Below are 24,560 nucleotides of genomic sequence, written 5' to 3' on the forward strand. Positions count from 1 at the left end.
TGCTCTGAAGGGGGGAAAAAGCTGGCAACCTTAGTTTCGCCGAAAGAAGAAGAGGAAACCCCCTTCCAGTAAAAAAAGGGCAGTGGTCACTCTGTACAGACGTCATGCCCTCTACTTGGGCAAGGCAAGCAGAGGATTTTTGGCCGATGTTCTCTATCTACTAGACTGCAGTGATTCTCAAACTGGGCTGCCCAGAGGTTCTTGGACTGCAACTCCCAGAATTCCTGGCCAGCACAGCAAGGGGTGAAGACCTCTGGGAGTTGCAGTCCAAGAACTTCTGGGGAGCCCAGTTTGAGAACCATTGTACACCAGAGCCTTATTTATCTACAGTACTCTCTAGAGTTGCCCCCCCCACGACCTGCCCACCCACAATGCACCTCTGCCCTCCATCTTTTCTGAACATCCCACCCACAGACACAGAGGGCCCAATCGGAGGCTTCCGGCTAAGCCACGCCCCCTCAGAATAGATTTCACAGCTCCAGCCCCGTTGCTTAGCAACCTCGCAGTACCACTAGGCCCGGCCAACACCAGGCCTGAAGCGGAAGCCACTAGAGTAGTGGATCCTGAAGTACTTTCTGGATAACAGAAATATCAAAAATGGAAGTTAAAAAAAAGAATAAAATAGTCCTTTTTTAAATAAATAAATAAATCTGTTTGATCCACCAGTCATTTAAAGGAAAACCTTCCTGAAGAGAAAGGTCTTTTTGCCTACTTTTTGCAGGAGGAGAGCAAAGATGGCGGGCCAGTCCAGCTTCCCTGTGGGAGGGAGTTCCAGAGTCTGGTGTTAGCAGTGACAGAGAAGGCCCTCTCCCCAGGGGTGGGAAGGGAGCGGTCAGACTGAGAGAAATGCTTCCCCTGATTAACTGAATACACAAGTAGGCTCATAAAAAAGAGAAAATACAGCATTTTAGGTAGCTTGGACCCAAGCCATTCAGGGTTTCTACAGGTTAAAACCAAGACTTTGAATTGTCTACTACCCCAAATGGATGCCTGGGAAGATCCCTCATACCCACCCCTGTGGGAGCTGGCGCTTACCGAGCGGGAGGTGGTGCTCGCCCTGTCGCCCTGCGCGAATGGAGCCGCCACAGCGCCAGATAGAGAAAGGCACGCCAGCACAAGGCGGCAGGGCACGAAGAAGGGGTTCCATGGCGACAAATTTTGGACGGTGACCGCGGACCTGCTCCTACGGAGCTCTGGCCGGCAGATCTGCACGACAACACAGAAGAGCCGGAAGGCCACATCGTCCGCTTGCCACACGACGTCTCCTGTCACAGACGAGACCTGGGAAGCAGGGGCGTCCACCAGGGGCAGAGGCTCAAGTGTGGGAGGTGGGAGGTTTTCCTTCGAAATTTGGGCCAAGCCTTCGCTGAGGTGAACAACCACTGAGATCCTGTCTCGCAATAAGGAGGCGCCTTGGCTAGGAGGGCCCCTCCCCTTTCACTTTCCACCACTGATTCAAAATCCCCCCCAGTCCCCATTATTACTATTATTTACTTATTTTATTTATTTAACTTATATGCCGCCCACACACCATTATTACGCCACTATTCGAGCAGATCTATTGAATCAGTACAACATGCAGAGGAAGGGACTCCACCAAATTCTCACTGATTCCGTTAGCCTACTCTAGTTGCAAGTTTTTTTTAAATATCATTTTTATTTAATTTGAACATATAAATCTATCAGCTGCAAACAAATGCGCAATATAAGATAAAATAGAAAAAAAATTAGAGAAACAAAATCTCCCCTCCCCCTTGAGGACAGAGATTGAGACCTCATTGAGTCCCAAATTTCCCAGGTTTCCAGTGAGCACTGAAGGGGGAAAAACACATCAATCAATTTGCCCTATCCTTTGGTCTGTCCCTGGGCCCAAACATATATTAATGGCCACTGGTCCCATCACCTCCTGGCAAATAGAAGGGGAAGATATGGAGGCAGTGACAGATTTTACTTTCTTGGGCTCCATGATCACTGCAGATGGTGACAGCAGCCACGAAATTGAAAGACGCCTGCTTCTTGGGAGGGAAGCAATGACAAACCTCAACAGCATCTTAAAAAGCAGAGACAACAGCTTGCCGACAAAGGTCCACATAGTCAAAGCTATGATTCTTCCAGTAGTGATATATGGAATTGAGAGCTGGACCATAAAGAAGGCTGACCGCCGAAGAATTGATGCTTTTGAATTGTGGTGCTGGAGGAGACTCTTGAGAGTCCCCTGGACTGCAAGGAGAACAAATCTATCCATTCTGAAGGAAATTAAGCCTGAGTGCTCACTGGAAGGACAGATCCTGAAGCTGAGGCTCCAATATTTTGGCCATCTGATGAGAAGAGAAGACTCCCTGGAAAATACCCAGATGTTGGGAAAGTGTGAAGGCAAGAGGAGAAGGGGACGACAGAGGATGAGATGGCTGGAAAGGGTCATCGAAGCGTCCAACATGAATTTGACCCAACTCCGGGAGGCTGTGGAAGACAGGAGGGCCTGGCATGCTCTGGTCCATGGGGGGGGTCACGAAGAGTCGGACCCGACTAAACGACTAAACAACAACAACAAAAGAATTAAGTCATAGTGCAAGCTTTCGAGGAGAAAATTCCACTTCTTCAGTGGAACCTCTAGGGCAGAAAAATTATAGACAAAAGAGTCCGCAGATGGCACATGTTTGTGAGAGTCCTCTTGAGGCTGCAGAAACCTTACAGGAGATCTTACAGAGCATCCTTCAGGAAAGCAGAGAATCTTGAACTCGGCTCCTTCAGAGCCCCAAGCCAGAGATCAGAAGGTGAGAAAGCATACTTCCCTTACCCAACACCAATGCACATTAGGTTGGCCTTCAAGCTGACAAACTTAGCTGTTTTATGGCTGGAGGGCAATGTGGTGAAAAAGAAAAAAAAACAACTTTACAGAGAGAAGGTAAGCAAATGCATTTAGGTGAAAACCGGTATTTTCTCCCAGTTTTTCAGCTGATGTCCCTGGTGCTTCTCAGCAGGTTGGCTTCGGCTATGCTAGCTGGCAGCCATTAGGCGGCAGCAGCAGCCCAGGTTCCATCATCCTCTCAAGTGAAAACAGGACTTAGACCCAGACATTTGACAGTTTGTCAGTGTATAAAATCCCTGCGCATGAGAGCCTCAACCATGTAAGACAGCCTTGAGCAGGTTGACTAGAAGACCAATAAAACATCAGTCAGAACACTTTTATTGGACTTCTGCTGATGCCCGGTTTGTACATTCAGGAGAAAGGTATCTTAGCCGTACGAAAAGTGACCAGTAAGTAGAAAATCAGCTTTAGGAGGAGTGAGGTGGGTTGCCATTTCTCTCTCTAAAGTAGTTCTTCTAGTAGCATCATAGAGATGTTTTTGTGTGAGAAATGAGAATGGACCAATCTGTAAATTTTCAGATTCTCATTTTTCTAGTCTGTTACCCCCACCCGTCCTTCCTTAAAGGCTGCAACTTCTCCCCCCCCAAAAAAAAAACCAATGTTGGTGTACATTCGGTCGATATGTATGGATTTTGACAAGTGGCTTTTCCATTTGTCATGCCATTTTTGTTTTTTTCTGTTTTTAAATGGGGAAAATGATTAAGAGGCGTAATTATTGAAGGGTGACAGTTCTGGTGCAGATAATTAACGAAAGTCAAGAGATAGAGCGTTCATAAATGGTGCCCCTCCACCAATTCTGAAGAAGTGCTATGAGGTTTTTACCACTTCATTTTGCTACATGTGTAAATGACAGAGCCTGAATTTCTCCTTAGGAGATGCAAGGAGGGGTGAATCAAGCTCAGAACTGTGGTCTGATATTTTCAAAAGGTGTCTTGTACCTAAACGTTTCAATTGTGGTCCAGTTTCCTTGGTAGTTTTGCTGTTCTAAAGGCTGTAATCTCCTGCATGCTTGGGCGTTAAGTCTCTCTGGCTTCTGAGCAAACATGTCCAGGTTCAAATGTTTTGAATTGCTATAAATATTTGCATTTCTATCCGCTGCATTTTTCTGTGATGTGTTCGCAAATGCATGGCACTGCCTTTCCCACGCTTCCTCTTTCCATACATTCAAATTTCGCCCTGAGAATTTGATAAGAGAGGTCTTGTATTTTAGCATCCACGTGGACCATGGCTACTAAGCAGCCACGTGTAAAATGGAAAACGTAGCCATTGGCAACAGCACAGCCAAAAGCAAAGTCTTCACAGAAATCCCTGCTCTGAAGCCCTTGCCCAGCAGAAGCAAGCTGTACAGCTATGAACCTCGGCCACTTCCAAGCTGAGTCGGAAGCAAGGAACCCTTTTTAATTACCTGTGTTGTGTGAAAACATTGACAGTCTCTTGCTTTTATCACATGAATGCCCAGCGCATGCAGCCAAGAGGCAGAGAAACGAGGAAGAACAGAGGAATCGGCTAATGGTGGACAACACGTCCCAGTATGACCCTGAAGTCCAATTGTAATTTGAATGACTGCACGTTGCCAGGCCTTTGGTGGAAGGAAGGACATTTTCCAAGGGTGTGGGCACTGGAAAAGAAGGGGTTAAAGTTGCTCTCTGTGTCTCAGGCACAGCTTGCTTATTTTATTTTTTAATATTTTTACGACAACACACCCTGTACTTTAAATTATGTGGCCCTGAGCAATAGTGACTGGAAACGTGCATGCAGGATGCAACCCTTGAAAATAACACTGAAAATCCCACTTCCAAGGGTCTGATCTCAGTGCGTGCCTGGGAGTGAGCCGGTGAGCAGAGCCCTCGCATCGATTCCCTGTTCACTTCGGATAGAGGAGACCCTTTCTCCTTCGATATTGACTAGACTCGTGTACCAGGGGTTTTGCGATCCAGTTTGAGCACTCCTTTTTTTCACCACTAACAGGACAGGCAGGCAGGAAGCAGTTGGGTGCATCAGATCCCTATTAGCATGAATCGCGTAATGTTTTACCAGCCCTGACAGTCGAATGAAGGCTTCAAGGCCCTCTATGGTTTTCCCTTTCAGGCCTTAGCTGAACCCGCTCTTCCCACCCAACCCGGTAAGGCAAACAAATCCGTGCTGGTCTCTTGCCCACATCACAGTTTATGAGTTCAGGGTTTTTTTATTTACAGTACAATGTAATTGTGAAAGGAGTGCATGCCACTGGAACTGCTTTAGACAGACTAGAGAATGGATCCATCTAACCCAAGGTTGGCCAAAATCAACTAGAGTAGTCCCATTCAATCAGTGGAACTTGTCGAGGAGTTGACAAACCAAACCTCCGTAAATTCAATGGGCCTAACTCTAGTTGAGCATTCTAGTGGTTTTCAGCCACTGGTTCGACAGACTGGCTATACAGTTGCCTGAGGAGTAAGGAGGTTCAGCAGGCAAGGTGGTTGAAGAGTCAATGGAGGCTATATTTTTAACAGTTTGCCAAGTGAAGAAGGGGGGTTAAGAAAGCGATTGACCGCCAGTGGAGCGTAGTGGGTAAAGTGCATGACTAGGACTCAGAAGATCTGGCTTCAAATCCCCGCTCAGCCATGGAAGCTCAAGAAGGCAGGCAGTAATAAGCCACTCCTTAAGTAGCATACATACCTTGAAAACTCTTTTGGGGTCAATGTAGTAGATCAGAAGTGATTTAACATCACCAAGGTAAAGGTAAAGATAAAGGTTCCCCTTGACAGTTTTTGTCCAGTCGTGTCCGACTCTAGGGGGCGGCGCTCGTCCCGCTCTTCAAGCCACAGAGCCAGCGTTTTGTCCAAAGACAATCTTTCCGTGGTCACATGGCCAGTGTGATTTAGACACGGAACGCTGTTTACCTTCCCACCGAGGTGGTCCCTATTTATCTACTCGCATTTGCATGCTTTCAAACCGCTAGGTTGGCGGGAGCTGGGACAGGCGACAGGTGCTCATTCCGTCGCGTGGATTTGAACTTACAACTGCTGGTCTTCTGACCCTGCAGCACAGGCTTCTGCGGTTTAGCCCACAGCGCCAAATACAACAAAAAAACACAACCAATGGATTCTCTTGGTATGGGTTCTGAAATTAGTTTTGTGATTGTGTAGTTTTTTCCCTCTGTGATGCTGCGGGTGCCCAGTCATTCAGCAGTGGGACCAACATTAGTGATCAGATCGCCAGGAAGTGCAATAAAATCAAGCAAGTTGCTATGAAGGCATTGTGGGGATTTTCATGGTCTTAAGGCAAGGAGGGTCTAAATTTTCTGACTTCTAGCAGTGAGTCAGTAGGGAAGTTTAATACTGCTGCATTTTCTGATTGGCTTCATTCTGTTGTCTTGTCTCCTCTGCAACACTGCAGGAAAGGGATCTAACCTGTACTTTTCTTCTCTAATCTTTTTAGCATCATGTGTAAAGAGAAATTTGGAGGTTATTAAAAGTGTATTTATCAGGAGTGCATTTTATACCAACAGAGCTACCTCTCTTTTTTTTATTTATTTTCTTATCCATGTCTCCCATTGTGTCACATATAAAATAACCTTTTTGGAAAGAGAGTTTTCATCTAGCAGCTTTTCTTCAGTACAGGACATCCTGTTTACTCATAGTGGCTCCACAGATAGACAAAGATGCCTTTTCGATTTTGTAAGAAGTTTTCAGCTCTTTCCTTTTTAGTCAGGGAGAGGATAAATCCAACTTGAGAAAATATTGCTAAAACTCCATAGACCTCAGTGGCAGGAGTTTACATACCTGCCATAGGATTGGCGATTTCCTTCTAGATATACTACTTAACTATTGTCTTCAGGGGTCAGTGTGTGGTGTTTTGCTTGTTATTTAGAATGAGCCAAGAATGATCAGAAAATTGTCATTGTCACCAATGCACTGAAAAATGGGCAGCCCCCCCCGCCCACAAATCTCTCTTCCACAATCAAGGGTCAGTGCAATGGAGGCCACGTTCCCCACCGCTCACCTTCCACCTGTCCAGCCTTCTTTGGAGTGGAAAGGAAAACATGTTTTGCCAAGATAATGCAAACTCAGTTCGACATACTGAGGGACTACCAACCAACCTTGGGAGGGGGGGATACATTCCTGTTAATTTAAGGAAACCGTTTAAAGTATGCTTCTCTCTTTCTCAGAATGAACATGCTCGGTGCGCGTTATGCACGATGAAGCGCAAACCAGCAGCGAATGGGAAGGGAGAGCAGCCTTACTGGAGATGTGACTCGCTGGCTGGTGTCTGAACAAGCATGCTCTGCTATAACTTTTTGTAACGGCTACTCATGTTGGCTTAACTGATGTTGCATCTTGAAATGGAGGACCTGTGAGTTTTATCCCAGGCTGCATTTCAGCATACATGATGGAAAGAAAAACAGTCAAATGCCATGAGTCAGCCAGAAAGCTGCTTTATTCAAAGGAAGACAGCTACCACAGTCTCTATGGTAACAATCAGGTTTAATTCCCTGAGAACATTTATCCTTGTTATTCCCTCCCTCCCTCCCTCCCCAATTTCTCATTTAAACAACAACAAACATTTACTACTAAAGGAAGAAGAAATCAGCAACATCCCAGATACTGGGATGTATAAATTAAGGTTAATAATAGTTACAGAAGCCTCCTTCCATTAAAGAGATTGTATAGAAGTAGGGTTTTTCCCCCTGATCCACAGGGGAAAAATAATTTGTTTAAAAAAATCCACAATTTACAAAGCTACTAAGGCTTCCATTTTAACAAAAAGGCACAGTAAATAATACTGCTGCAATAAGATATTTACAAACACTACCCAGTATGGGCCATTCATTTTTTGTTTTTTTGTTTTGTTTTTTTCATTTGGTGTGGAAACTCTTCAGCTCTCACTCCCTCTGCTCGAGAATAGATGTAGCAAAATATACAGGAATTTGCAAAAGGAACACATCTCACGATGGCTGCCTAAAAGCACGCCCAAGTCTTGTGATTGCTTAGGTTAGGGTGACAGATTTAGAAGCCAAGGAGAGGGATGGTGGTGTGCTGGAGAGAGATCACACACACACATCTGGAGAAGACGCTCCACAGGAAACAACATGGGCAGAGACATGACATTGGAGGGAGACAATGGCTGAATACAGACAACGGAGTTGCAAAGGGGTGATAGGAGGGACTTTTAACCCTTTGATAACACCCCAAACTTTTGCCATAAGTAAAAATGCATGGAAAAGAACAATATGCCCTACCATTATTTCCATTAAGACAGTGCTGTAACTTATCTGGGAGTAAGCCTTGTGTAAAATATCCTAGGACTTTTTTCCGTGCCAATTTAATATAAAAATGATCCCATGGGACCCCAAATGCATTACCTCTCGTAGACCAAAACAGGTCTTCAGTAAAAAAATAATAATAATAACAAACCAAGCAGTCCCATATGTCCACCTGTGGAAACCATTCAGTTAATACAGACAAGAAAGGTGTGACCTTCCAGCGGCTGCTTGGATGCAATTCCGAACAGGACAGCGGGAGAGAAGAGGGGTGGGAATGGCCTTCTCTCTCGGGAACAGAGATTGGAAACGCCAGGGGTCTCTATTTCAGCCGGGGCACCTTTAACATCAGTGTGTCCCCCTTCAATGCATGAGTGAGTGAGAAGCTGGGAGTCCTAAGATACCAGCTCTAAATGCAAAATGGAAGAACGGCAGCCCTCCAGAACTCAAAAGGGATTTCAAAATGTATGCCTATATACATCAGACATATGGCCTTGAGAGATTTAGGAAGAGCAACATTCAAAATATAAACAAAACACGTTTAAACCTAATATTTAAAAAGAAAAAAAAGACAACAAACGAAAGGAAACACATAGTAAACAAACATTAGTACATAGACCTTCATCTGAAAACTGGTCCGGAGCCTGACAAGACAGGAAGGGGAGCAAAAAAGAAGGGTTGGATGTAGAAAATAGGGAAGAGCAGGCTTGGGGCCTTAACCTACCAGGTTGCATTTACCATCATCCCCAGCTAGGGAGAGGAGCAGTCCAGTCCCATCACTAAATGTCTGCCCCTTCTTCACTATCTAGTCAACTGTTGACAGGCTGGGGTATAAAGACATGCTAACCTTTATCCAGTTAACCTGCGCATCTTTGAAAAAAGTGCTTCGTTTTGGACAGATTTGGCCTTGTGTGTGTATATATATATATATAAAGAAGCAAAGGACTAATGCTGCTTCTTTTAAGAATTTCGCAGAAAGAGAACGCCAAGGGGAAGGCTCACAGCCAACGTATCTGATGAAAGAGCACAGGCTTCTACAGCTCCCCACAGACACTGCAAAGCAGTGTTCAATTTTGTGGGTTTGTTGGGGGTGCCGGGGGAGGCAGGCAGGCGAAAGGGGGAGTCATTTTACATCCCTGTAAAACCAGCACCAGAAGGCAAGAGGCATTCCTGCCTAAGGAACCCCCTTCCCCACGAAAGAGGGCGGGCGGGAGGTAAATACCGCCAACAGCAGCAGCAAGAGGTGGGGACGGTCACAACCTGCCAAGAGGGAAATCACAAGAGGGGCCGCACAGCAGCCTATAAAACATACACGCACTGTGAATTAACCACAGTAATTAAGAGCCAATGGCTTCACAGCAAAGGAAACAAGCACACCCACACCCACCCACGATCAAACGGGTCCCACGAGCTCTTCGGATACCGGGAGACGTGGGACGAGGTTAAGAAAGGGACGTCTCAATAAACGACGTTGAGAGGGCACCATGGCGTGTCTGGATGGAGCAAGCAGTGGACGGAGCGGAACCTGAAACAGACCAAGAAGGGAGGAAATGAGCACGGACCCCAACGATCAAGGGATCGGGTGTGGGGAAAAAAATCCCAAACTCAATTTATATTCCACCATTCTCCCCAAAAGGGGAATCCACGCAGTCTCACCTTGATATTAAATAATGGCCCTGAATAATTCAGAGGGCCACCATCGTCCTAGTGATGAAGCCGGTGATGTTCAGCTGAGCGGTTTTATTGATTTAAAAACTGCCAGCATGTTCGGGGGTGATCTTTTATTTGGAACAATTTGCAGAGAGATCACTGGGTTTTCTCGTTTGGTGAAGCACAGGGGAAGAGATCGGTGGCACCTAAAAGACTTCGCAAAAGCCTTCCGGCGGAAACTTTGTGCAGTACAGAAACCCACCACTTCACAAAAACGAATACTAGAATGAAGTCTTGTTTATCTTGAAGGTGCCACAAGAAGTTGTTTGTTTGTTGTTTACAATTATGTGTTGAATTAGTTTTATATCCTCAGAATTCCTTTTGAGGAAATTAAAGTACATTCCTAGTTCTCCGTCATTTTGCCTCCTCACTCCGATTGCCTTACTCTATGATATTTCTAAACTGTTTTTTTTAAAGTGCCCCCCATTGCCAGCAAAACTTAAGGCATCACTTGCTAAGTGACAGCCCCTGCCCCGAGCCTTACAATATAAAAAGACATGACATAAGAGGAAGAGGCGATGGGGAGGGAAAAGGAAAATGTTTTAGAAATTGAACCCATGGACCTTTCTCCCATCCCATAAACAAAGCAACACCTTGCTCACCTGGATGGATCTTCTTCCACAGAAAACGCGCCCTTCATGTGGATGGAATTCCTCTTGTTTTCAAACATTCCATAGCTCAGGGTTACCTGTAGGAAGGGGGGGGGAGAAAAACCACATTCCATCAGACCTGATATAACAGCTCTCGTTCTCCCTCTTCCATCCAATTTCCTTTAATTAAAAATAGAGTCACTTAAGAAATAGATTTTGCCCCTCTCTGATTGGGAACAGCACTCAGCACTTCCAATTTGAACAGAGATCAAGCTGAAAATCTACAGATATTTCCATGGATATTGGTACATATTTTTTTTAAAAAACCCAACAATTTTGGGATCCATTTGTGATATTCCTCCCACTCCCCGGTCCCTGTTGTATTTACCTGATTGTGAATTTCTGACTTGGGCACCTGGTGGAGGTTCTCCAGGTGGGAATGGAAGAGGTTACTCCGAATCAGCTTCACCCCCAACACCGATTCGATGATGTAGCCAATTGTGCAGTCATCAGGGAGTCGAATCTTTTCAGCAGTACTCATGAAGTGGCCCCCACTGGAAAAAAAGGGGCCGAATGGGAGGAAGGTTCAGTGTGACTGAAATAATGGACCCTAACCCATGTTTGTCAGGATAAGTGGTTTTCATGCACCCCCCAAACACAGTTCAAACAATAGCAGATCGCATAAGAAACAGGAGGGGTTGCATCTACTTAAAGCCACTCATTGTATTATCCTGTCTCTGAGAGCCATCAAGAGTTTGTTGACAGGGTTTTGTGGCACCCTGAAAGAATTAACAAGTTCCATTTCACATCCACTTTTAAGGATTGCATCCTAATTCTCTACTTGCGTGGTGGTCTATGAAGACCTCATATGCCTTGTTAAAGGTGTCGTCCACAAGACTTCCTTGGTTTTATCAGTTTATACACGACAGGCTGGCCCCAGTTTTAGATACTTTACAACCTCACCACCATCCTAGAAGCTGCTAAATGAATTTTTAACTTTGCAAGCCAGGAAGACATACTCTGCACCTCTTAATAGTTAAGGCATAACTAATCTGGTTTCAATGATTTTTTTTTTTGTTTAGTCGTTTAGTCGTGTCCGACTCCTCGTGACCCCATGGACCAGAGCACGCCAGGCCCTCCTGTCCTCCACTGCCTCCCGGAGTTGTGTCAGGTTCATGTTGGTTGCTTCGCAGACACTGTCCAGCCATCTCATCCTCGGTCGTCCCCTTCTCCTCTTGCCATCACACCTTCCTAACATCAAGGTTTTTTCCAAGGACTCTTTTCTTCTCATGAGATGGCCAAAGTACTGGAGCCTCAGCTTCAGGATCTGTCCTTCAAGTGAGCATTCAGGGTTGATTTCCTTTAGAACTGATAGGTTTGTTCTCCTTGCAGTCCAGGGGATTCTCAAGAGTCTCCTCCAGCACCACAATTCAAAGGCATCAATTCTTCGGCGGTCTGCTTTCTTTATGGTCCAGCTCTCACTTCCATACATCACGACAGGAAAAACCATAGCTTTGACTATTCGGACTTTTGTTGGCAAGGTGATGTCTCTGCTTTTCAAGATGCTGTCAAGATTTGTCATCGCTTTCCTCCCAAGAAGAAGGCGCCTTTTAATTTCAGGGCTGCTGTCTCCGTCTGCAGTGATCATGGAGCCCAGGAAGATAAAATTTGACACTGCCTCCATATCTTCCCCTTCTATTTCCCAGGAGGTGATGGGACCAGTGGCCATGATCTTAGTTTTTTTGATGTTGAGTTTCAGACCGTTTTTTGCACTCTCCTCTTTCACTCTCATTACAAGGTTCTTTAATTCCTCCTCACTTTCTGCCATCAGAGTGGTATCATCTGCATATCGGAGGTTGTTGATATTTCTTCCGGCAATCTTAATTCCGGCTTGGGTTTCTTCCAGTCCAGCCTTCCGCATGATGTATTCTGCATATAAGTTAAATAAGCTGGGGGACAATATACAGCCTTGCCGTACTCCTTTCCCAATTTTGAACCACTCAGTTGTTCCATGACCTGTTCTAACTGTTGCTTCCTGTCCCACATATAGGTTTCTCAGGAGACAGATAAAGTGGTCAGGCACTCCCATTTCTTTAAGAACTTGCCATAGTTTGCTGTGGTCCACACAGTCAAAGGCTTTCGCATAGTCGATGAAGCAGAAGTAGATATTTTTCTGGAACTCTCTGGCTTTCTCCATAATCCAGCGCAAGTTAGCAATTTGGTCTCGAGTTCCTCTGCCTCTTCGGAATCCAGCTTGTACTTCTGGGAGTTCTCGGTCCACATACTGCTGAAGCCTACCTTGTAGGATTTTGAGCATAACCTTGCTAGCGTGCAAAATGAGTGCAATTGTACGGTAGTTGGAGCATTCTTTGGCACTGCCTTTCTTTGGGATTGGGATGTAGACTGATCTTTTCCAATCCTCTGGCCACTGTTGAGTTTTCCAAACTTGCTGGCATATTGAATGTAGCACCTTAACAGCATCATCTTTCAAGATTTTAAATAGTTCAACTGGAATGCCATCACCTCCACTGGCCTTGTTGTTAGCCAGGCTTTCTAAGGCCCACTTGACTTCGCTCTCCAGGATGTCTGGCTCAAGGTCAGCAACTACATTGTCTGGGCTGTCCGGGATATCCAAATCTTTCTGATATAATTCCTCTGTGTATTCTTGCCACCTCTTCTTGACGTCTTCTGCTTCTGTTAGGTCCCTTCCATTTTTGTCTTTTATCATGTTCATCTTTGCGCAAAATGTTCCTCTAATATGTCCAATGTTCCTGAACAGATCTCTGGTCTTTCCTTTTCTGTTATCTTCCTCTATTTCTTTGCATTGTTCATTTAAGAAGGCCCTCTTGTCTCTCCTTGCTATTCAATGATTCCCTAGTGTTTATTCTTGTTCAAGCATTTAAGAAGTCTCTTCCTCTACCGAACAAAGAATGCTAGCTAACAGCCAGCAACCGAACAGTTTAGAAAGAGAGATAGAAGCAACTCCAGTCTGAAGAAGTTACTTGGATAAGTAGAAAAACGTTTCAACCTAATAAGAAAGAAGTTCAGTGGCTATGACTCAACTTCCAGATAATCTCCCCTGGATGACTGAGAATCTTCACAGATAAACTCCAGTTTATCTTTTGACTTCCCTTGTAATAAATCAGTAACCAGTGCTCAGTTAATAAAGTCTCGGGTTCTATGTATTTTTAAAAGAGAGGGGATGGGGGAAATATTTCTACCCTTTAAAGGTGTTCAGCAAATACTGGGTTAAAAGGTCAGAAACCAGGAGAGACAGGAGCTTGATCACAGCAGAGGTTCTGAGCCTTACAAAACCCTCTCCCCATTTCTCTCTAACTGGAAGAGATGGAAATCAATTATGCAAAGCAAGAAAACCAGTCCACAGCCCTTATTTGCATAATTTTAAAAGGTCAGAGCATTCAGCTTTGCTCCACTCAACAATTTAGGTTTTCGTTTTATTGCTAGGGAAACCTAAGGCAATTTGCTTTGCAAATGCATGCTCTCCTCCCTCTCTATGATAAAGTCCTTCTCCTTTCCCCCACTATCCACTTTACTATAGTTAAGAGATGCCACTACCCTGAATTGAACCAAGGTTAGCAATAACCGTGGTTTGCAAAAGCCCCTTCAAACCATGGTTCTCATGGACCCCAATGAGAGTGCAGATATCCCTCCTGATCTAAGTTAAGGCCATGGAGAAGGGGACCCCGGGGGCAATCTAGCTGCACCAATTCATTCCCTTGGAATGAATTCATTCTCCATAAGAGACGGTCTCGGTTTCCTCCTCCTCCCACTCCTCCTCTCTCAGCCTCTTGTTCAAAAGGCAGAGCGTCTGCTGTGCCTCTCTAGATCCATTATAGACACATTTGCACAAAAGTGGAACTCTTGAATTCCACTAAAACTTCAAGACTCTTCACAATTATTTGATCATGCTACACTATGCACTTTATCATCCAGATAGCCCACAAAAATCGCTCGAATCCCATGGCTAGCACAGACCCACTGAAATGAATTCAGACTTGTGGAATGAATGACATTCATTGTCTCCCTGAATCTGTAGGTGTATATGGTGGGACAACCACAGACGACCAAGCATCCTTCAGATCACAGCGGCGGATGGTGTCCTTACCTGGCCCAAGGGCTCATCTTCAGTGCCAGGCCACGACTGATGCAGAAACCAGCCCCACCCGTGGCAAACCAGAAGTGGACGGGATGCTGGGGAGGGAGAAGAATCCACAGAACAAGATTCAATGCCAGTCCCTTCTACTCTTTCCATCACTTTCTAGATGCTCCGCTCCAGCAAATATTCTTGGTTGGATGGGGAAAAACAATACAGCTAACATGTCCTGCCCTCATGTCTGAAGCTCAAACGGACTGTAAGAGTTGTGTCATCCATTCTGAAAACGGGGGCTGCTTCCTGGCTAAGCTTCCTGCCTGTGGATGCCTTCCTTTGAAATGAGAAATTGACTGAGAGGTCCTTTGAAGGCCTTATAGCATAGATGGCTCTTCTAATGCATGGGATCCATTACAGCTAAATCTTGCCCCAAATAGAGTAAACCTACTGAATCAACTGAATGGCAGGGGATCGTGGATACAAATCCCTTTCATTCAATGGGTCTCCTCCAGTTGGGACTTGCCCTAGGCCACGGTATCCCACGTACAGTTAATGTGATTACTGTGTGTTGCCCAGCTGATTCCAACTTGCCCAGGCAACCCTACTTTTCTAGCTACAAAGTACTCAGAAGTGGCTTACCCACCCCTGTTCCAGGTGGTCCTCTGGGACTGTGTCGCCCGCCCAAGGCCACCCAGGTGGAAGGGCAAGTCACCCCAACCAGCCACACAGCCTCTGGGTAATCTCACCTTCAGATCCTCTCCCAATGAAGCAAACAGAGGATTCTAACTCCTAGCTCAGCAACCAGGTGCATCCGCTCCACTGAGCTTTACCCCACCCGTTATTTCTGAAGACCACCTAGGATGTGTGGTCCCAGCATAATAAGAGTTCAACCTTCTTGAATGTTAAGACCCAGCTGGAGAAAGGGCTTCTTCACAGTATGCATAATTAATTCAGTTAAGCAGTGATTAATATTTATACACCAAAAAAGCCATTCCTTTATATCCTCGGGCTTCAACTGTTCGGCAAGTTCACTTACCATCTTGTTCTCACTGATTCTCTCGGTAGCCTGGATGGGCCTGTCCAGGCTGGGCTTCCCAATGTAGATATCCTGGGTGTGAGGATAGCTGGAGAGCAGCTTGAGGAGCATCCGAACGTTTACATAATTGTCGTCATCCACGTGGCAAAACCACCTAATGCAATAACGACAATAGATAGTTGGGTTAGATGCAGCATAACAGGAGCCCTGTGGCGCAGCGTTAAATTGCAGTACTGCAGTCAAGACTCTGCTCGTGACCAGAGTTTTCTCCTCTACCGGAAGTTGCCAAATGTCCATGGTAATAAAGAGGGCTGCTCAGGACAAAAACAGGTGACCTGCCACCTTGCAAACCTTATTCTTGAGATGGGCTAGCAATGTGACCCACTAGTCCCAACGATCAAAGCAGCCAGTGCTTTTCACCCCCAAAAGACACAGAGAATCACTTCGACATTCCAGCTATTGGTTGTGTGGTCTGTAGATAAGGCCACCCAAAGTCTTCTGGCACCTTAAAGATGCAAGTCCTGTCGGACTTCGCTTTGGACAGAACAGCAATCGCACAAAAAGTTTTCCCATTTCCCATTGCGCAACCAAGGGCCTGATGAGAGCCCACCCAAGAGCGCACACCTTATGCATGACCTGCCCAGCCAACAAGATTCCGAAGTAACACATTTTATTCATCATGACCTTCCATGGACTGCAAGCTTCTTCATCCTTCATATTCTCTGCTTGATCACCTCTGTTTAGGACATTTCCTCTACCTGTCTTTTTGCCTTGCATTTCTATTTCCTCTGATCCTGCTGAGAGGTTAAACTCTTATCACTTAACACCCCACTGGACAAAGGCTTCCCATCCTTCAGTGTGCTGATCTGTGTGCGAACGAGGGACGGATTAAATAAATGACCAGTCGGCCCAGCCTCTCAGTATTTGCATAATCATCTGCCAACTGAAGCCATGAATCGGAAGGAGCCAGCTAAAGCCTGTGAAAGCTTACATCGAGTAAAACCTGGCGGTCTTTTAGGAGACCTACTTTATTTAAAGTCTTGGAGCAGCACCTCCTTGGTTGCTGCTGCTGCAAGAGACTCGCACTGCTACACATCCACGCATAGGACTAATGGTTTAGGGCGAGTTAATTGTCAACATTTGGGGGCAATGAGTTGGAAGGTCATCTTATAAAGAATGCAAGAATCTCCCAAGACCAAAGACTTCTGCTTGCTTTAAAAGCTTGTACATTGAGTGGGACGAGTTCAGAATGAAGAAGAAACATAGGATGTTGCCTTAAATCTAGTCTATTTAGTTTAGTATTGTCTGCACATTGATTGGGAACAGATCTCGGGCACACTCTCCCTTCTGACAAGGAGATCTTTGGTCTGAACCTGTTGTCGACAAGGCAGGTCCTCTGTAACGAAGTTACAGCTCCTCCATTAATTGGCTCAAGGATTACACTAAGGAGAAATATTGGCCAGAATCCTACTGTGATTTAACACCCACGTAAGTGTAATGGTGTAAATCACAGCAGCAAGTTGCTGCTAAGTAGCACGTTCCTGCTCACATTCCTAGCTGCATGGCAGGTTATGCAACTGGCACGTGACCGGCAATGCAAAAGGCAACGCCTTCATTGGGCAGCAATTCAATATCACACTTAACTCTGGTGTAAATGTGCAATATAATTGCAGTTGTGGATTTTTAAGTCACAGCCTAAGATCTCTCCCATTCCATCCCGTTTTCCTCACTTACTTCCTCCCGGATTCGATGAATTTGTCATACTCCACCGCCATCTTGCATGAAAGAGCTTGGCGGCTGTGGGCTGCAGAACAGTTGGTATTGATGACATTTGCTAAAGGAGAAAGAGAAGAAGAGAGATTTGGCTTGTATGAGTTTCTTCGACTCTACATGGAAACCCTGACTCTCCCCCCCCCCACGCACCCACCCAGATGCACAAGAAATAGCAGCAGTCTTAGCAACATATCAAGTTCCCAAATCAATGCCTTAATAAACCAAGTCAAGGTCACCATAAAAATGTGCCAGCTTTCAAGGTCTCTTCATGAGGCTAACCTTGCCCGCTGGGCTGTTTACCCCAGTCCTGTCGCTGCTCTGATTCGCAGGAACTTTCCCAGCTGTACACAGTGGAATGTTCTAATCTTGCCACCCAAATCCTTTTAATAGGAGATGACAAGAATCAAAATGTCTATAAGCAAAAGCCCGTAGCTTCACCGTGGAGTTCCAGTCCCTTCTTGACCTTGTTTCTGGAACCGGATCAAATATCTAAGCAGAGAATGTGACGCTCTCAGCTGGAGGAGAGCAATATTCTCCAGAGCAGTGGCTCTCAGCAAACAACGGGTGGGACCCAGAAATAATCCAGGTGGGATACAGGGTTTTCTTAACAATTACTGTACTAAGAATTCCCCCTCTCTCTTTCATTTACCCTTTCTTTGCACAAGTGTGATGTGCCATCTCTTCTGCCATGCCACACAGAGGCTGCTGACTTCAGGATCACAGGGACCATCCAGCCGTTCCTGTTTTCAGTCCGAACTTCGCAGGAGCTCTCCAAACGCTGAACGCTGCCTCCAAAAGAGGTTCAGCACCTTTGATAGCTCCCTGTAAAGTTCAGATCGAACCCCGGCCGGATTCACCACTATTTCGCCCTCCGCTCCCGCTCTCAAATTGGAATCACCAATGAAGTGTCCACCTACGAGCTTCCGATGTGCCAGTAGTAACTTTGGAGGCTCAAGGATGACCACTGTGCCCACGAATGTGCATACACCATAAACGCAAGAACAGAAATGCCAGTAAACCCTATAAAATGCCTGTCAATCTGTTCAGATAAAAACCTAAAGATTAGGGGAAAAAATGCCAAGGGGCATCCTTTCAGATGCCCTAGCTGGTTTGACCACAGAGAGAGTTTTCTTTTTCCCCCAGGTCAAACCCAAGAGTTAATTCCCAGGGAAGACGGGAGGCATAACAGGGCAGACTGGAGCTTCCTAGCCCCAATTAAGAGGGGAGAAGGGGGTATGGGTGGGAAAGGCAGGGGGGAGAAAGCTTGTCCTCCCATTCAGAGGGCCTCTTCCCATCACTGGCCACCTGTTACTCCCGGGAGATGTCTGGAGGGGAATCAGATCAGGGCATTAATGCAGCGCATTAGCATAAGAAGAATAGAGGGATTTGACCTATCTCTGGGGAGGGGAGGCAGTGGGGCGCAATAAACACTCGCTGAGTAAGTCCCCCCCTCTCCCCTCCCACTCCAGAAAGTTAATCAGCAATTTTCCTGGGAACTCCGGCCACCATCCCGGCATGCAAGCCACCCTCCCCACCAGTCTAAACTGCAGCTGGGGGGCTCACCTGTCCTCTTCTTGAGCTCTTTGTCCTCCCCGTCTGTGAAGATGTATGTCTGAAGAGAAGGAAAAAAAAGCGGGGGGGGGGGAAATAAAGAATAAATATTTTTTTCAGATGATCACAACAAATATCAAGCAGCCTCTTCTCCAGCCAGCTTCCTCGTGGTCTGTCCCCAGTTATTTCTGCAAAGATACCTCCCTTGCTGGAAGTTGAAACAACATGATTCTAAATCACTGCTTTGCAAACATAAAAGGTGTCGTTTTCACCATGAATGTTCCACATCGTTCTGGGATTCGGCTAGGGCCGAAAGTGTCATATAAATGCACTGCTTAACTCTGACCATCATGCTGTCTTGGCATGAGTTTTGTGTCTCCACATTCCACCACTGGAGAGGAAATTCACCATGGAACGACATCACAACATGAATTAAGGGTAGAGATTTACGATTTCTGAAAATTTCCAATTTTTCCAGAACATTTTCCTGTGGTTTTTTTTTTTTTCATTTTTCCAGGAAAAGAACAGGGAGACCATCCCCCCCTCCCAGAAAAATTGATTACTATTTTTTTTGGGAAATTTTATATCTCTAGTTAAGGGATCCTATTTGTTACATTTAGAACTCAGCATCATGGATATCCCATTTTAAACAGGTTTCCTTGTTTTAAAGTGGCCACGAATAACTGAGTGTGTTATGGTACATTCTTGTTGTGACCTGGTTTAATCCATCTCCGTGTTAACAATAATTAGCATTGATCTGAATGCAAAACCAGAGACACCCCCACCACCCCCACAGCTTCTTCTAAGCCTACGCTAGCTTGCTCCATACTCGGAATAAAGAGTTCCCAAAATCTCTGGGATTAGAAGCAAGGGATACTGGCAGTTCTGACCCAACTTCTCCGGAGACCATCAGGCAGCGGGATTGTTGTGATGAGACTAAACTCCATGTTTCCCAGCCTTCTGTCACCTCTTTCCTTCCCATGGCAAATGGAACTGCCCTTTCAAGAGTCAATAGGAAAGCGGGAAGCGGCTCTCGAGCCTTCGACTCATAGAGCTCAAGAGGGTCAACTCTGGCGGGCAGCTGCTAAGAGTTTCAAGCAAGATGCTATTTTCAACAGCAGCAAAAGCAACCGGGGACGGGCGGGGAAGCACCCCTCCTGTCGGCAGCCAGGCCACCTCCAACGGCCACCTGTACCCGCGCCAAGGGAGCGAGCACCACCCCGCCCCGTCCTCGGATGCCAGCCACCTGCCTGGCTGCACTCTCTTATTTACATAGGTAATTCCTGGCATCTGGCGCTCGTCTCTAGGGGTGGCAGCCAGGCGCAGCTTGCTTTTGGGAGGGAGAGGAGTAGGAGTAGGATGATGATTTCCAACTCAGGAACATAGTAAACAAAGGCAGGAGGAGGAGGAGGAGAAGAAAGGCCGAGGGAAGGAAAACTCTTCCAGCCAGCTGCCAGAACCTCTCGGAAAAAGAAAAGGGAAGGAGAGATGCTCCAAGCTCAACTATCTCCACTCAGTCCCGCTTTTGGACCCCTCTGCCCAGGACGGAGGAGCTGCGGGTAGGGGGCCGCCACTGAACCCTGGCAAACAATAGCTTCCAGCAGCCAACTTAAGGCAAGCCCGGGGAAGCCGAAACTGTGTTTGCCCTCGATTAGCATACAGCTGGGCTGGTTAACTGGGCAGAGCCGGGAAGAGAGCAGGAGAAAACAACTTGGGTTTTAATTACTGGAGTGTCACACACACACACACACACACGCGCGGGCATAGCTGGGAAGGGCAGAGCCCCTCCAGGAGTCCTGGAAACAAAGCAGAGGGAGCGTGCACAGCCCAGACAGGATTCAAACGCTCCAGACCGTTTCAGCTTCTATTTTCTCATTTATTTACATTTTTTTAAAAAGCAGGTTTCTCTTCCTAAAAGCTGCCGCGGGCAAGTCCTGAGCAAATGAAAAGGAAAACAAGAGGAGGACGGATTGGGGCTAATTTCAGCCTGGGCTTTTTTTTTAAAAAAAATGAAAATTTAATTTTGACTTTAAAAAACAAGGTGCTAGTCCCTAAGCTCCCTTTTTTAAGGGATAAGGTTCCACTTGCTCCCTCCCTCCCAGGGGAAGCATATTATTGCAACAGAAGTGATGGGGGAGGAAGACACCAGGTATACAAAATGATTCAAGAGAAGAGAAGGGCTCAGGGCCTGTGGCTGCAGTTTAGACAATCCTTCTGGAATGCAGAAGTGCAGAAAAGGAAGCAGGATGGGAAGAGGAGAGGGGAAAAAATGGTTGGAATTTGTTTGCAACTTTCATTCCCCCCCCCCCACTGCCCCCATACAGAAAATGTTGATTCTATTAGATCAGCGGGCGCTCTCCTAACAACTGTGCCTTTACTTCTATCCGAAAATAGCCTTTGAGCTAATCATTTCCTTGCTATAAATAGGCCAAAGGAGACCACCACACACCCCTTCTCCTTCTCTTGTTTGCTTATTTATTGCTGGGCTGCATTGAAACAGTTCATCCCAAACAGGCCACAAACGCTGATCTTGCACCCTGGGAGGCGTGGAGTTGGGTCGGGAAGAAAGATAATGCACCAGTTCCCCCTCGGGAAGCAGGGTGGTGGGTGGGTGGGTGGGGGGGAGAGAGAAATATTCTGCTGTCTCTTTTGAACAGGAAGTGCCTCTGTAAAGCTACTGAAAGCGAGCGCCGGAAAATCGCGGCCTCTCGGCTTGTCTCCCCACCGCCCGGGCAGGAAGGGTACAGCCTGTCCGCAAACCCTGGTGGTGTCACCTCTCGGAGCAACAATCTCGCCTCCGCAGGTTGCCTGCGCCGCCCACGCTTTTCCTGCCTCCCTGCAGGAATCTAGCCAGGAAATTCAATTAAAATCCAAACAATCTCTCTCTCAGATGGACTCATTCCTTATATACAGGAAATTTTCCCTTTTCTGTCTCTAAAGGAGGCACAAATCTGTGTTCTACTGTGCGCCGCATGGACCGAGCACGGCCCTCCCCAAAGCCAAGAGTAAAGGAAGGGGGGGCACCGTGAACCAGTGTTGCCTCTTTTGCTGAGCTGTTCCCGCACAAGCACGAATCGAGGGGGGGGGATGGGACTGTACAAGGCACCAATCTCTGGGGGAGTCGCCGTGGACGGATCCGAAGGCCGCTTCACACAATTTGTGAGAACCACTCGAACCCTGGGAGATCTCCAACTTCTAGTGATATTTTTTTGGCTACTCCTGTTAACCAGCAACTGCAGTTGCATTCATACATTACAGTGGACCCTCGACTTACAGACGGCTCGACTTACAGACTTTTCGAGTTACAGACTTCTCTGGCCACAAAATTTAGATTCGACTTGCAGCCGGAGAATCGACTTACAGACCAGAAAAAAACCAAAATGTAACAAAAATAGAATAAAAACCGCCGGTTATGGGATTAATCGGTTTTCAATGCATTGTAGGTCAACGGAGATTCGACCTACAGACTTTTCGACTTGCAGCCACTGTTCCAATACGGATTAATTCCGTAAGTAGAGGGTCCACTGTATTTCATTAATAATGATAATACCAACATGCCGTCAATTCTGATTTACGACAATGCTTTTCGGTGTCTTTGAGCATATTCAGAGGCAGTTCACCTTTCCCTTCTTCTGGGGAGGGTGTGTGTGCGCGCGTGCCCTGGGACTGTACAGCTTGCCCAAGGCTGCACAGGCTGGCTCTTCTCCCGAGAGGCAATCCCCGTGGGGGAATCGAACTCCCAACCCGCTGGCTCCGCAGCCAGAGACCTCAACCACTGAGCTATCTAGCCAGCCCATTATTTCGCTTTACATCCCATCTTTCCGCTCATGAGCTCTGAGTGGCGACACGTGCCTCGCTTCCTCTCTACTTTCTCCTCCCCTGCAACATTGTGAGGTCGGTTAGGTTGGGAGACTGTGGCTGGCCACGGTCAAGTGGGGATTTGAACCCAGGTCTCATTTGTAATCCAGCACTAAACACTGTGCAACACGGGTTCACATTTTAAAAGTAACACTTTTGAAATGTTTTGCACTTAAAATAATGGGCCACTTGCTTTGTACTCAACTTCCCTACAGAATTTACCAAACTTAAATTCCAGTGAAATTAACGGAGAAAATTCTTCACGTCTTACGATCTCGCTGATTTTCAGGAAGCATCGTCTGAAATGAAACTGGTTTAGCGAAAGGCTAGCAAACTGGGAACCTGTGGCGTTGCCCTAACCAGAGAGGTTTCAAGTAGAAGGCATAGTTACTGGAGTCAGACGTTTCAAGAAGCTACGAATTCCAACACAGGAGTGCAGGAAAGCTGGCAGTAGCTACTCTGGAGTCATGCAGGCCCTCTGTGTATGTTCAGAGGTACTCTGTAGCGGTCACACACCCTGCTCAGAGAAGGCCTTACAGAACCTGATCAAAGGATGCACACAAGTGACACACAGGTCCCTATCCGAAGCATCAGGAAGCTGCTGCCCAGTTGCGAATTTGCTCATTTAAGCAACAGATCATTTGCTATCTCCTGCCATCATTTTATGGGACAAGCCATCTTCCGGCATGCAAAACAGGTACGGTGCCGAGCGACATGGTCTCTCTCCCGAAGAGACATCTCAACTGCAGGATGTGGTGTTACTTTTCTTCCCGACTCCTGCCAAGCAAGTTTTTAAAAAGAAACTCAGAAAAAAAAGGGGTTTTCTTTCCTCTTGGCTTCCTCAGTGGCTACCCTCCCCGGAGGACCCTGGCCTGGGGACACGCAGGAAACTTCATTGTTTCTGAAGGCTGCAATTTAAAGAAACACAGGATGCCAAAAGTCTTAGAAAACAATAGCGGACACCCACAAGAATAAAAGCCAGAACAATGCCTTGGTTGCCCCTTTTAGGTTCTTGAGAGGGGGGTTGTGGAGCAAATCTTACAAGGAGATATGGGGGGACGGGTGTGTGTGTGTGTGTCTACTTATAACCCACTCTGTCTGCACCCTCGTTCCTGCCATGAACGGGCCCTGGTAATCCGGCCAGCAGCTCAGTCCATTTAATAGCTACTCCAAGTTCCTCCCCCACCAAATAAAAATAAGAGCTCTTTTTATCATTCTTTTCATGCTCCGGAATGAAAAATCCGAATTCCTGCCCATCCTCAGGTAGATTATGCTGACAGAAGGAGATCCACCCATAAAGCTTTGTGGCTCAATAAGGACTAAAACTCCTAAATTTCTGATAGCACTTAATCACTATACCACACCGTATATTTGGCTGGAGTCTTTTTCTCTGCTCACTCTCTGTGTTTTGTTTTCAGTTACTGGAACGGCCCGGATTCAGAAATAAAGGACCATTTCTTCTGGTTGAGAGCATCCCGGCACGCACACCAGGCACCCTCTATCCCATGATCAGATTTCCCTAGGAAAGCAACCTCCTTATGAACTGGGACTACATGTCCCATCCTTCTTCACTAGCATAACCACACTGAACGGGGATGATGGGACTTGCACTCCAACATGCCCGGATGGCACAGAGCCGGGAAAGGCCAAAACAGGCTTTCGCACTTCCCAGCTCCGTGAGTTGGGCGCCTGGGCTACGGTGCCAGAGGTCAGGCATTCGGTGTCCCGCCGTGCCTCTCCTTGCTGGAATGGGCAACGTCCCAAAGGGGTGCTTGAACGCTCATGCACTCACATTGCACCAGCATCTGTGTACACTTCTC

General features: G+C 46.5%; 1 protein-coding gene and 1 long non-coding RNA gene across 2 annotated transcripts in view; one reads left to right on the forward strand and one right to left on the reverse strand.

Moving 5' to 3' along the window:
- The first annotated feature begins 1,933 nt into the window (after positions 1–1,933).
- LOC140702596 (uncharacterized) lies at positions 1,934–8,087 on the forward strand. Its single transcript, XR_012081798.2, has 2 exons — positions 1,934–3,258; positions 7,020–8,087. It is a non-coding gene; the product is annotated as an uncharacterized LOC140702596 (long non-coding RNA).
- The window catches only part of LFNG (LFNG O-fucosylpeptide 3-beta-N-acetylglucosaminyltransferase), a 30,263-nt gene continuing 12,973 nt past the window's right edge, over positions 7,271–24,560 (reverse strand). Inside the window, exons 2-8 of the mRNA XM_020815883.3 lie at positions 18,895–18,943; positions 17,293–17,392; positions 15,559–15,712; positions 14,538–14,623; positions 10,800–10,965; positions 10,424–10,509; positions 7,271–9,636 (exon numbers count right to left, since the gene is read on the reverse strand). Of these exons, the coding sequence (XP_020671542.3) occupies positions 9,570–9,636; positions 10,424–10,509; positions 10,800–10,965; positions 14,538–14,623; positions 15,559–15,712; positions 17,293–17,392; positions 18,895–18,943 (708 nt within the window). The 3' untranslated portion in view covers positions 7,271–9,569. The remainder of the gene's footprint in view (positions 9,637–10,423; positions 10,510–10,799; positions 10,966–14,537; positions 14,624–15,558; positions 15,713–17,292; positions 17,393–18,894; positions 18,944–24,560) is intronic.

The sequence above is a fragment of the Pogona vitticeps genome, chromosome 13, assembly GCF_051106095.1.
Source record: "Pogona vitticeps strain Pit_001003342236 chromosome 13, PviZW2.1, whole genome shotgun sequence".
NCBI classification, from domain to species: domain Eukaryota; kingdom Metazoa; phylum Chordata; class Lepidosauria; order Squamata; family Agamidae; genus Pogona; species Pogona vitticeps.